The 14860-nt window shown below is 42.8% G+C and overlaps 1 protein-coding gene across 1 annotated transcript in view; it reads left to right on the top strand.

The window, feature by feature from the left end:
* Positions 1-14860, top strand: part of kirrel3b (kirre like nephrin family adhesion molecule 3b) — a 212673-nt gene that overhangs the window by 182462 nt on the left and 15351 nt on the right. The window contains exons 7-9 of the mRNA XM_029681287.2: positions 9499-9647; positions 9815-9942; positions 10556-10682. Coding sequence (XP_029537147.2) covers positions 9499-9647; positions 9815-9942; positions 10556-10682 — 404 coding nt within the window. The remainder of the gene's footprint in view (positions 1-9498; positions 9648-9814; positions 9943-10555; positions 10683-14860) is intronic.

Below are 14860 nucleotides of genomic sequence, written 5' to 3'. Positions count from 1 at the left end.
GTCAGAGAATTCTTATGATGCCATGACACTATTAAATCTCTCGTCGATTTGGAAAATATTATATAGCTATACCGAGGAAAATCTAATGACAAATGTCTGTTGAAATGACTTCCCAGTCATGTACTTAGAGGCTAATGAATGCATTGACTTACATGGCTTTTGTTTTGAGATATGTTGTCTATATACCCGGAAGATAGATACACTACACGGAGTGGGAGAACAGCTGGTATTGTGTTGTATCTGATGAGGTTGTCAAGGTTACAAGGTCTCATGTTAAAAGGGCGACATGTGAGTTAGAGTACTGAAGGAGGGCTAGTGGACATTTGTGTGGAAGGAGTGGGTTGATCTTCTGAACCTACACTGAACCCATGTCTTATTCTCTATTTCGCAACACTTTTTGAATTCTGCCTGACAACTGCAAGCACACATTAAGAGACTTGATTTGGAGCACTGAGTTTTTCAATTCTCACAAGAAACATGAGATAGAAGTTATTTACTCTCATGAAATCTCACTTAGTCCTTGAAGAGGTGTAATGCCAAGGTGATTTGTCAAGACATGCTTTTCTGTGTGGGTTTTAAAACCAAGGGAAGAATAAGTGGAACAAAATCAATAGCGAAGGGAATTACCTGGCCGACACTGAGTATGAAGTTGTATTGGGAAATGAAATGGATCTACAACACACTCACAGGTGGCAAAACAGAGACATTCCTTTGATGGATTCTGCCCTTTAAAAAAACAGCTATCAAAGCAAACAAGACTTGTGTTAGACTGTACAGCTATACACCAAAGGCAGGTCTTCTGCTACCATCACTGTGGAAATCAGTCTCTATTGTAGTGGGACCCGGATCATGTCTTCATTGAGACGACTTTTCCTTTGGCATGGAAAACCATGGGAGAATGGATTGAAAGAAGGAGAGGGGTAGAACTTCAGGCTGAAATAGGCACTCTCTAGAAGGATTTCACTAGTGTTAGGATCCAATACCACTTTGAGTTGAGTCAATTTGCATCTGAACCCACACTTCACTTCTGTTCGGAGGACTGTGAAATATATAACCTTTTTCTAATATGCAACAGTGCAGATTCATTTCTGATTAATTTTAGCACATGTTCTCATGATGTTCTCATGTTTTTATCTCCAGTCTGCTTCAGTCCACATGGGGGAGTGTTGGACTGTTTCTGTCTCCCAGGGAGAGCTCTCTACTGGGGAGTTGACTGAGGAGAACTCCCCCTTGTCCCCCGGAGAGAGTTACAACAGTGCAGAGCAGGGAGCTAGCGGTGTGTGACCGTTAGTCAGCTCTAATACACCCTGTCTCTGGAGATCAGATATGGAACAAGGACAGGGCAGGCCTTAGAGTGATGGCCTCTCTGCCAATCTCCCCAGCCCGCCACTCTGCCATCCCATTCTCCACTTCAATAAGCACTTCACACACAGACAGAGCCAAGGTAGCAGAGGAGGAGTCAATGACATGGTGATTTCTATTCTCCATGATCTGCTGTGATTGGCCGGTCTAGGAATCTTGCTTACAAAAGCGAATGGAGAGCACTAACCCTGAGACAGATATATCTCAGGCAGAGCCAGAACTCTACTCCTGGGGGGAGAACATGTGTCTCAGGGATAGTGCTGAGTAGAGTATAGGGAGTGACCTAACGTAGCAGGCATAGAAAGACGCCTGAGCGGAGTTCCCATTTATATTTTTCAGGGAAATGGAAGTTAGGTTTAAAATACTGTATCTCTGAAAACCGGATGTTAATATTTTCTGGCGAATCCGCATATTCTAGATATGGAGGGAAATACTGTTGGAAGAAAGTTTGTGTTTTGATCTGACTGTGTTGGTGTGAATAGAGGACTCGTAAAACAATAGAGCTGTTATGGAATCTTCATTACCTAATGGAAGCAGAAGAGGCAATCAAAATACATCATATTCAACACCGTGGTGATAAATATACAAATCTTTTTTTCACTACTCAAAGCAGAGGAGCTCCAGAGAGGGACACGACAGAAGAGGAGTTTCAGGTCCCTTGTCTGCGCATTCTACCACGCGACAACAAACACATCCCTCTCCACACCCAGCAAACACCATCACCAATTCTCCCCCCAGTTTAACAATTATGATGTTGTTGCTCGTTTCATGATTTTTTTGTTGTCAGTTCTGTCATCTATCTTTTCCTAGTCTGTGTCTCTGAGGCAGCTAATGAAGAAGTTTTACATCATGGCATTTTCCGTCAAGTTGTCTGTGGGCACCGCCACTGTTTGTTTTCCCCTGTGACTGGCTTTGTGCCACCCAGTGCATCCAGTCGACGAGGAGGACAACGAGAGAGAAAAAAACAACAAAGCAACAGGCAAAGCAAATGAAATCCATCTTGTCTGCACTGCTGGCATAAACACTTTGGCTGTACACACTATCTTGACTGGTGCCATGCCACTAATGCCAGTAATGTTTTAAAAATATACATACAGTACCAGTCAAAAGATTGGACACACCAACTAATTCAAGAGTTTTTCTAGATTTTTACTATTTTCTACATTTTAGAATAATAGTGAAGACATCAAAACTATGAAATAATACATACGGAATCATGTAGTAAACAAAAAAGTGTTAAACAAATCAAAATATATTTTATATTCTTCAAAGTAGCCACTCTTTGCCTTGATGACAGCTTTGCACACTTAGCAATCTCTCAACCAGCTTCACCTGGAATGCTTTTCCAACAGTCTTGAATGAGTTTCCACAAATGCTTAGCACTTGTTGGCTGCTTTTTCTTCACTCTGCGGTACAACTCATCCCAAACCATCTCAATTGGGTTGAGGTCGGGTGAATGTGGAGGCCAAGTCATCTGATGCAGCACTCCATCACCCTCCTTCTTGGTCAAAAAGCCTTAACACAGCCTGGAGGTGTGTTGGTTCATTGTCCTGTTGAAAAACAAATGAAATTCCTAAGCGCAAACCTGATGGGATGGTGTATCACTGCAGAATGCTGTGGTAGCCATGCTGGTTAAGTGTGCCTTGAATTCTAAATAAATCATAGACAGTGTCACCAGCAAAGTAAACACACACCATCACACCTCCTCGTCCATGCTTCACGGTGGGAACCACACACACGGAGATCATCCGTTCACCTACTCAGCGTCTCACAAAGACACGGCCGTTGGAACCATAAATCACAAATGTGGACTCATCAGACCAAAGGTCAGATTTTCATCAGTCTAATATCCATTGCTTGTGTTTCTTGGCCCAAGCAAGTCTCTTATTTTTATTGGTGTCCTTTAGTAGTGGTTTCTTTGCAGCAATTCAACCATGAAGGCCTGATTCATGCAGTCTCCTCTAAACAGTTGATGTTGAGAAGTGTCTGTACTTCAACTCTGTGAAGCATTTATTTGGGCTGCAATTTCTGAGTCTGGTAACTCTAATGAACTTATCCTCTGTAGCAGAGGTAACTCTCGGTCTTCCTTTCCTGTGGCGGTCCTCATGAGAGCCAGCTTCATCATAGTGCTTGATGGTTTTTGTGACTGCACTTGAAAAAACATCCAAAGTTCTTAACATTTTCCGGATTGACTGAGCTTCATGTCTTAAATTAATGGTGGACTGTTGTTTTACTTTTCTTATTTGAGCTGTTCTTGCCATAATATGGATTTGGGTATTTTACCAAATAGGGCTATCTTCTGTATACCACCCCTACCTTGTCAGAACACAACTGATTAGCTGGAACGCATGAAGAAGCATTGAAATTCCTCAAATTAACTTTTAACAAGGCACACCTGTTAATTGAAATGCATTCCAGTTGACTATCTAATGAAGCTGGTTGATAGAATGCCAAGAGTGTGCCAAGCTGTCATCAAGGCAAAGGGTGGCTACTTTGAAGAATCTCAAATATAAAATATATTTAGATATTTCTAACACTTTTTTGCTTACTGCATGATTCCATATGTGTTATTTCATGGTTTTGAAGTCTTTACTATTATTCTACAATGTAGAAAATAGTAAAAATAAAGAAAAACCCTTGAATGAGTAGGCGTGTCCAAACTTTTGACTGGTACTGTATATATATTTCTTACCTTCAAAAGGCAAGAGGCCTCCAGCGGGGACAGGGGCTGGGATAAAACATTAAAATACAGGACAAAACACACATCACGACAAGAGAGACACCACAACACTACATAAAGAGAGACCTAAGACAACAACATAGAAAGGCAGCAACACATGACAACACACCATGGTAGCAAAACAACATGGCATCAGCACAACATGGCGGCAGCAGCACAAAACATAGTATAACATTATTGGGCACCGACGAAAGGACAAAGGGCAAAAAGGTAGAGACAACAATACATCACGCGAGGTTAGCAGTGATGTTCTACCATGCTGTGATTTCGTTGACAGAAGAAATGACGTCCTGGTTTTATTTGAATTGTAAAGCACCAAACTGACAGTCACATCATCTCTGCTCATGTCCCCTACCTCATGGCAGACAGTATATTGAAGTGTCATTCACAATGTTTTGAAACTATAGACAATGTTTTTGTTCTCCCTTCGAACATAAGGGCATTTTGTCATATTATGTCAAACAAAGAGACATTTCTGTGTAATTTCATAGACACATTTCATTCAAGAAACATCAGGGTGCGATTTGATCAAAGCATCGTTATGAAAGTCTCTACTTTCCATTGAAATAAGTATTTTGATATATTCAAAATTATGAAAATTCAAATGAGCAACATAATCTGTGCCGTGGTGTACTTAACCATGCCGATAATAATAATATATTTTATATGTTAATGACATAGATAGCTGTTTAATTTGATTTAATTCAGTTTACCATTGCTATCCCCTTAATCATATCAGTGAGAGAGAACAAGGTTGTTCTTTCCTATTGCTACACACACACACACACACACACACACACACACACACACACACACACACACACACACACACACACACACACACACACACACACACACACACACACTCCCTGAGGCATACACCTGACTTTCACCTCATAGTTTGACCTAAATCCCTGAATATGTCCCGGTGGTAAGTGAGCTGTTGAGTAAGTTCTCGCTGGCCACTCTGCCCTCCCAGAGGAGATGCAGGTGTCTGATGGATGCAGAGCTGGCTATGTTTAGAATCTCTTGGATGGGGACCAGCACACCAGCGGATCTCTCACACTCCCTGCAGGCACTAGCATTCTGTCTCTGCTCTCTGTGCACTGTGGACCTCCCAGCCCTGGCAGCCTCACACTCCCTGCAGTCACTAGCATTCTGTCTCTGCTCTCTCTGCATTGTGGACCTCCCAGCACTTGCAGCCTCACAATCCAATTGGGAGAGACCTGCTGGACAACTTCTGTGCTTCACTCACTGTAACTCCTCCAGTACTCTAGCGACCATACACTCTCAGTCACAGCCTGTGGAGAGTCATTCATCATCCGACACTGAGATTCAGAGGGCATTGATGATCGCTGTCATCACCAGCACATTTATTGACATTGTCTAGTGAATTCTTATCTAATATTCATAGACAGTGTGTTGTGAGATTTAGAAACCATCATCATTATTATAGTCATTATCATTATCTTTTATTATATATTTTGTGTACAGAATTGTTTTCTCGAGGGACAATACCTACAGAACGCTGTGTGTAGCTTACTGCAACTGTAATAATACCTTTTCCCAAATCCAGCACATTCTCCTCCTGGATCAATTACACAAGGAAGGGACAGATGAGCCAAGCATACCCATCTGCCTTCATTTTTTTATGTTTGGAAACACAGGTGTCCCTGTGCATATTAAGCTGACAGTGCTCTAAGCGGCTTCATTTTTCACACAGTGAAAAACTAGCTCCTACAGTGTGGAAACATAGTCTCCTCGGCAGCACAATGTGCAGCAGAGAATATCAACTGGAGCCAATTAGAAAGGTGCTTCACTTCACTTGCTGAATGAACGAGGTCTATTCTCATTTAAATTAAACTACTCCTATCAAGCATAGACCAAGGCTTCACTCATGGATAACAAATGAGTCCCTTATCCCTGGAATACTGCAAGTTCCCGATCCCTGGAATACTGCACAGTGCACCCTGTGCTCTTGGGTGAGAAAATAGATCCATGTTTTGTGACAGCTAGAAGTTCAAAGGTTATCTTCGCCCATATCAGCATGCAAACACATCTCTGTCTGCGTAAGGTGAGAGGTTTAGGAGAATATAGAGTTGTATGTCCCAAAATACCTTGTAAATGTTCCAGAGAAGAAGCCCCATACATCCACTCATGCCTTGGCTCACTTTAATAAATGGTCCCTGTCTCCCACAGCAACAGGGAGCCATCCAGTATGGCATGCTGAGCAAGACAGAAGTGATGACATAAGAAAAGTATTAACCCAGCAGTTGAGAGAAAACATCCCTCTGACAGATGCCTCCAACACTTTGCCCAATCCTGTGTCAATTGATTAACATCAGGTGCCTTTATGTGCATACAGTATGTGTCAGCCGGCATCATCAGTGGGTACTCTACTGTCGCGTCTTTGGCATCATTAAACTGAAGACTTATTTTGATCAAATAAATGATCTGTAATTATTATTATTACGTGATTAAACTAACTTAATAATCATGTAAATGTAAATAACTAGGAAGTCGAGGCACCAAGGAAAATATTTAGATTACAAAGTTATAATTTTCCTAATATAACTTTCAGATATTTTAATATCTGATCAATTACTCTCCTAACTACTAAATTATAATTTACCTCACGTTAGTCTCATTCCAAACGTCGTAAATTGTTGGCTATCTGCACGAACCCAGTCTTCACTATGAATCATCCATACATCAATTGTCTTAAATAATTTATTTACTAACTGAATAATCACAGGAATGCATAAAACAAACAAACAGTAGATATAGTTACAAGGAAAATATAGCGGAGTTTCCCTAGTGGGATAAACCGGTATTGCGGCTTGGTGGACAAAAGGGAAGTGGGGGTCGACTGAGATAAAAGACACTACAAAGTTGACAGTTATAACAATTGAAATGCTAATCCTTTGCACATGAACACTCACACATTCGGGAATAATTTTAATCAATATATATATTTACGCTCAGTGTGTTGTTGTGATCTCTGTTGGAAAGTTTGCATCTGTTGGAGAGTTTGTCCGCCCTCTCTCTCTCTGTGGTGGTTAGAATAGATAGTTCAGATTAACATTCAGCATGTTGTTTCGGCGGTTGTCGGTCTTCACATTCAATGGTACCGAATTCCTAGCTGCAGACTAGTAATTAGTATCAAAGATTTGTTATTTTTCTGTCGGTATCGATAGTTTCAGACTTTAACCACGTGGTATGGTTAAGAGATTCAGCAATCTACTCAAACCTTAACTCCCTCTGTGATGAGGTACTGGTCTGAAACCTTAGCCCTCTCGTGGTTATCGAGGTAAGCTGGTCTGAAGATAAATTCCCAAAGTGGGGGTTATAATCGGAAGAGCAGAATGCGGCTGTCCCATGACACCAGATCAATATCTGTATTCATGGGGTGGGCTAATAATTTAGTTAAACTCCAAAGGGAATTGGAGTTTCCTTCATTAAACAGTTTAAAATCACATTTCATAATTTCACAAATAGTTTAATCTTACTCATTCATTTTATACAACAATTAGATGCAAGCCTCACAACTGAGACTCTTGTATTGACAGGGTTATGGTAATGTGGCTGTATTGTCTCTCATGAGTTTCACAAAATTGTACAAAATGGACCAGTTCGCAGCTTGCAACTTTACCGACCGTTTATACATTCTCCAGAACATGAATATTGTTTAGTTCTCAAGTTCTGTGAGGAAGAAGAAGTTCCTTTGTTCTCTCTATGAAAACTCTCTCTTATACTCTGGCCATGAGGAGAGAACTGCTCAAGGAATTTATGACCTGCCTAACAGAGCCTGGTGTAGGGGGAAGAGAGAGAGAGGGAGATGGTGCAGAGAGAGGGGGATGGTGATCGCTGTACCCAAGAGGGCAACATCATGACACTACCATACGGTACGTGTCAGCCGGCATCTTTAGGGGGGACTCTACCATACGGTACGTGTCAGCCGGCGTCTTTAGGGGGGACTCTACCATACGGTACGTGTCTGCCGGCATCATTGGGGGACTCTACCATATGGTACGTGTCAGCCGGCATCATTGGGGGGGGACTCTACCATACAGTACGTGTCTGCTGGCATCATTGGGGGACTCTACCATACGGTACGTGTCAGCCGGCATCTTTGGGGGGACTCTACCATACGGTACGTGTCAACCGGCATCATTGGGGGACTCTACCATACAGTACGTGTCTGCCGGCATCATTGGGGGGACTCTACCATACAGTACGTGTCTGCCGGCATCATTGGGGGACTCTACCATACGGTACGTGTCTGCCGGCATCATTGGGGGACTCTACCATATGGTACGTGTCAGCCGGCATCATTGGGGGACTCTACCATACAGTACGTGTCTGCCGGGCATCATTGGGGGACTCTACCATACGGTACGTGTCAGCCGGCATCTTTAGGGGGACTCTACCATATGGTCCGTGTCAGCCGGCATCATTGGGGGGACTCTACCATACAGTACGTGTCTGCCGGCATCATTGGGGGGACTCTACCATACGGTACGTGTCTGCCGGCATCATTGGGGGGACTCTACCATACGGTACGTGTCAGCCGGCATCATTGGGGGGGACTCTACCATACAGTATGTGTCTGCCGGCATCATTGGGGGGACTCTACCATATGGTACGTGTCTGCCGGCATCATTAGGGGGGACTCTACCATACAGTACGTGTCTGCCGGCATCGTCAGGGGGGACTCTACCATACAGTACGTGTCTGCCGGCATCATTGGGGGGACTCTACCATACAGTACGTGTCTGCCGGCATCAATGGGGGGACTCTACCATACAGTAAAAATCAGCTGGCACCGTCAGGAGGGACTCTACCTATTTGTCATTTTGTGATTAGTTTGTCTAAGCCACTCTGCGCTCTGTTCTGCTCTGCTCGTCGTAATGAAGAACGTGCTGTCTGCTCCCCCAGTCACTGAGATGCTTGTGACGTCACAGCATGAATGGCTGCCACAAAAACATGATGAAGCCAGCAGACAGCCTGCACGGGAATGATTTATTCAGAGAACAATGTGACATTGACAGGGAGGGAGAGAAACTGTCTTAATGTTTTATCCCACCCTCTTCTCCCCTTATCCTCCCATCCTTCAGACAAATGCCAACCTCCCTCACTGATGACCGGAACTGAAACATTATAAATCAGAGGCAACCCATTCTTCATACTGGTCTGGTGCTAGTACAAATGGTCTTTCCACTGCAGGTATTCTGTGCCCTCAGCAGAGTATTTCCTGACCACCATTAACCAGGCGACCATAGGTCAAAGTTAAGGTCAAAGCAAGTTGCAAATAACAGTTTCTTATCAGATCACCCCTCTCATGCAAGGTCTCCTCTCTCTCGCTCTCACTCTCTGTGTATTGCCCTTTACTACAGGTGGGCCAAAGGAGGCAACGTGATCAAGGAGTTCTCTGGGGACACTTATGAGGTCATTGTGGACCACTCCTTCTTCACTGAGCCTGTCTCCTGTGAGGTCACCAACCCCCTGGGCAGCACCAACATAAGCCGCAACGTCGACGTCTACTGTGAGTGCTACTAATGTGTTGCTCTTTCTGTGGTGATGTCCAGCCAACGTTATGCATCCTATTTAGATTATAGACATTCTGTATCTGACCGTAAATAGAGTATTCTGTTGTGCTGCTGGTGGTGTATTGACTAGATGCTGACTGGGTGGCTCTCTGTGTTCTGGCAGTTGGTCCACGCATGGCTGCAGAGCCCCAGTCCTTACAGGTGGATCTGGGGTCTGATGCTGTGTTTAACTGTGCCTGGACTGGAAACCCCTCCCTCACAATCGTCTGGATGAAGAGGGGCTCTGGGGTGGTATGTATTTCCATATTCAATGTCTTTCACCATTCATTGTATATGTTTTGACTAGGTGCAATACACTATAGATTGGAACAATCAGGTTAGCCAATGCTTTCAATGTCATTTACTTTATAGTGATATATTTTCCATAACCACCCTCATATCATGCTGGCCACAGCAGTAACTTCATTAATTATTCTATTTGAAAACGTAAAATATCTAACACTATAGGTAATTCAGGATTCATGTGACCAAGCAGTGCCCTTTGAGCTTAAATAAAAAAAAATCAAAGTCTCATTAGTCAAAAAATCCAGAGAAAGCTAGCGGTTCAGGCTCGTTAGTGCCCCTGCTCCCTGAATCCTGGCTGGAGATGTGTTGAGGTGAGCATAGGGGCATGCAATTGATCTGCCAGCCAGGCTCATTCCTCAACTCCATATACGTCAACCATCAGAGCCTGGAGATCAAAACCGCCCCTCTCTCATATGAGCCTGGTCCCAAATTGGATTTTAATAATAGAAGAGAGTTGGCCTTAAAGTCGTTAAGAGGAGCCCGGGCTACTATGTGCTGCCTCAAATGTGAAGGTGACCTCTTGCTGCTAATTCAGTGAACCTTAACCTCCGTGTGGCAGGTACTAAGCAATGAGAACATCCTGACACTCAAGGCTGTGAGGCAGGAAGATGCTGGGAAATATGTGTGCCGTGCCGTGGTCCCGCGAGTCGGCGCCGGGGAGAAGGAGGTTTCTCTCACAGTCAACGGTAAGTGTCGTGCAGGTGAGGAATGTTTTGGGAGGTTTGGGGGTCACATCTGCTAAGAAGAAAGTCATTTGTCACTGGTTTACACACGACAACACATCTTCACACCAAGGACTCTCCAACATTGCAGTGAAAGGAGAAAGTTTACTATTGGGCCTCAGTCTGTCCAGGTCTTTAACCTGTTGCTTCTACTCGGGACGCTTGCGTCCCAACTAGAGCTCTGGAAATGCAAATGCGCTACGCTAAATGCTAATAGTATTAGTTAAAACTCAAAAGTTCATTAAAATACACATGCAGGGTATCGAATTAAAGCTACACTCGTTGTGAATCCAGGCAACAAGTCAGATTTTTAAAATGGTTTTCGGCGAAAGCATGAGAAGCTATTATCTGATAGCATGCAACACCCCAAAAGACCCACAGGGGACGTAAACAAAATAATTAGCATTTCGGCGTTACACAAACCGCACAATAAAATAGAAAACATTCATTACCTTTCACCATCTTCTTTGTTGGCACTCCTAGATGTCCCATAAAAACTATTTGGGTCTTTATTTCGATTAAATCGGTCCATATAAAGCCTAGATATCGTTATATGTAGACTGTGTGATAAACGAAAAAACATCGTTTCAAAACGTAACGTCATTTTTTAAATTCAAAAAGTCGACGATAAACTTTCACAAAACACTTCGAAATACGTTTGTAATACAACTTTAGGTATTAGTAAACGTTAATAAGCGATAAAATTCATCAGGAGGCGATGTAAAGATCATTAGCTGTCCGTCTGGAAAAATGTCCGGCTAGAAACTCAACGAAAATATCCGGTCCTAGACCGGAGGAGATACGGTGTCCTGCATGTCTGACCAAGAAAAACTCGAAGGAAATGACAAGACTCTAGACACCGTGTGGAAGCTGTAGGTACTGCAACCTCAGTCAATTAATTGTGGTTCACCTTTATCAATGGGTTCAAGTAGCGCATGGATATATTTTCCCATTTTCAGTGATCAGTTTTTCCTGTGCTTTTCGATGTAAATGCCGTTCTGGTAAAGCCACAGCAGTGATTTAACCAGTTTTTTAAACGTCTGAGTGTTTTCTATCCACACAGACTAAGCAAATGCATATACTATATTCCTGGCATGAGTAGCAGGGCGCTGAAATGTTGCGCGATTTTTAACAGAATGTTCAAAAAAGTAGAGGGTCGACTTAAGAGGTTAAGCTCTGAATAAATCTTTGTGGTGAGGCCATCTCTCAATGTATTTACAATAGAAGAAGGGTTCAAATTCAGCTCTGCAGACATCTCTGCTACAGTGTAGTAGACTACAGCAGAGAGATTCACATCATCATTGAAACTGCAAGCATAGCAACAGATGCGATAAAATTAATTTCCTTTACACTTTATTATCCATTATGTTTCATCAGTCCTTATTAAAAAAGACACAGGGATGGATGGATAAATATAGCTAGCACATCCAGGATGTAGCCTTATGTTCCTTAAGACAGGAAATGTGCTTTAATGCAGATTAGATTCTGAAGGAGGTTGGCGTTTTCAGGCAGCGACTGACTAATGAATGTCGGGGAATGGAATGGTGGGAGACCCGGCAACTCTCAGACAAATGACTTCATTAACACCGCTTGGTATTCACAGAGGGCGCATTAGCGTCGCGTCAGCCTTTAGTGGCAGAATTGACACGTTCTTTAAAGGATTTTTTCTCACCACGTCCGTTTGCATGGGGTGATAGAAGAAAGGATGTTGAGATGAATGTTTAGCTGAGGTATTGTCCTCAACAATATATTGGATATCTTGAACGCAAACGTACAATGTCTGTCGTTAGCGGCGTTGCTGCTAGATTGTGGACTGAATATACATCAAGTACCAAACATGACTTATTTTCAAACTTGTACAGTAGCTGTGCATAAAAGATAATGGCATGTAAATGCCCCCTTCGGCATTGGATTGCAACCACTAGTGTGTGCGGTGAGATCCTTTTCTATCTATCACCTAGTTCTGGTCAAGATCAGAGCTCCACTAGTATGGAGCAAAGTCATTCCTAATTAACATCTTAACAGCTTTCCTTCATCCCAGCTTCAGTTTTTACTGTCTGGACTAGTAAACAAAATCTCTGTTCAAGTTTATTTTTCCATTTCATGTGTTCTTTCTTTTATGTACAACTATCTATGGGGATTGCAAGACTTCTGTATACAACACTATACAAAGAGAATATACATTGTTTTCATAAAGACAATATGATAACAGAACTCATAGGATACTCATCATGAAAAATAACAAAGCGGAAAATGTTTACTTGGTCTCTGTAGACTTCAGTCAAGTGTTACCCACTTCTTCATTGGTCTTTGACTTCTCTTTTATGTTCTTATGTTCTCCTGTTCTTCTGCCTCTCTTGCCTCACGGCCTGAATCTGTCTCAGACATTATTCAAAAGCCACATAATTTTTAAACTTTTGAATAATTTAAATCCACGCTTTCTGAAAACCACAGAAGGGGTCCTCAGTCAAAATGTTCACATTTCTACCCTACCAAGTCCTCTCAGTGAATCCGATTGTCAAGCCGACAAAGTACAAACAGAGTGTTTGAAGTTGCAGCACGTGGAAAGGACTCTCTGACGGTTTGCTGCTTGATTGTTTTAAGTTGTCGTCTTTATGGCAGATGAAGCTTCATCGTCCTCAGCCCTCATCAACCTGCAGTCTTTGACATCCAATAGGAACCATTTGGCTCTGACAGTGAGAGAAAGCCATGAATGATGACCGTGCATTTTGGGAGACTGCCTTGATCATGTGTCAGAAAGACTGAGGAATACTCAAGAGTATATGCTCAGTGTGGGGGAGTGTGTGTGTATGTGTTTGATGTTTTGCTATTTGCTTCCCGTCGCTTATGCCTGGATCATTTTCCCCCAAACAATTAAAATCCATGTGTTTAGAATTTGTCAATATGTTCTTTCCTCCATTGCATGTCAATGACTACCACTGTGCAGCAACACAGACAAGAGAATCCTCTCCTTCCCTGGGGACTGGTGTAATTTAATTGTAATCAAACAGCTAGCAGGGGAGGCAGTTTATGTTGAAGTCACTAATGGATACATATTGCTCACCCTAGTTTAACATCCTCACACAGTCAGTCTGAGCTTCAATATTTGTTTGAGTGAAGTTATTGTGTTGTGCTTGTTCTTTTGATCGTATGTTCAATGCATCCTGATACATTTTACACACACAGGGAAGAAAAACTAGTAGGTATATGTGTGACTATATGCATGAGATTGGTGGCGTGCACGTGTCTGTCTGTCTGTCTGTCTGTCTGTCTGTCTGTCTGTCTGTCTGTCTGTCTGTCTGTCTGTCTGTCTGTCTGTCTGTCTGTCTGTCTGTCTGTCTGTCTGTCTGTCTGTCTGTCTGTCTGTCTGTCTGTCTGTCTGTCTGTCTGTCTGTCTGTCTGTCTGTCTGTCTGTCTGTCTGTCTGTCTGTCTGTCTGTCTGTCTGTCTGTCTGTCTGTCTGTCTGTCTGTCTGTCTGTCTGTCTGTCTGTCTGTCTGTCTGTCTGTCTGTATGTATGTCTGTCTGTATGTATGTATGTCTGTCTGTATGTATGTCTAATCAGATGTCAGGCAGCCCAGGGAGAGGGAGCACATTAATGGAGAAAGTGGCCCGATGAGCCTTTTAGTCTCCCACAGGGCATCTTGTTGTTTAAGTTATTATTTTTCTCTCCGGGACATAGTCTTTATATGCTCAATAAATTAGCATTTAATTCCTTCTCCAAGTGCCAAGACAGACATTTAAAAAACCAGATCAAATGAATAATTCAGCAGAGAAATGCCATTCAAATGGATGTGACAGAGTAACACCGTAACACAGCTCTGAGGTGCTTTGAAATGAGCTGTTGCAAGGAAGCACAAAATGACACATCTTTTCAAAGCTCAGACTATACTTCCAACTCTGTTTGGAAATGCAAGGCCTGGTCTCGACAAGGTGATGAACAAACGATAACAGAGATTCAGATTGTGAGGCGGCCCACTCCATAGCCTCCCCGCCTCTCTAAACAAAAGTCTCCTACCGTATCGACTGTGTCCACTGACAGTTGGAGCAGTGTAGTTGTGCTACTCACACCACCCACCAACTCCCTCTCTCTCTGATCACACAGTCTGTACACACACACACACACACACACACACACACACAC

Source organism: Oncorhynchus nerka, linkage group LG14 (genome assembly GCF_034236695.1).
Source record: "Oncorhynchus nerka isolate Pitt River linkage group LG14, Oner_Uvic_2.0, whole genome shotgun sequence".
NCBI classification, from domain to species: domain Eukaryota; kingdom Metazoa; phylum Chordata; class Actinopteri; order Salmoniformes; family Salmonidae; genus Oncorhynchus; species Oncorhynchus nerka.
The sequence above is the reverse complement of the archived record's forward strand: the minus strand, read 5'-3'. Positions and strand labels throughout refer to the sequence as shown.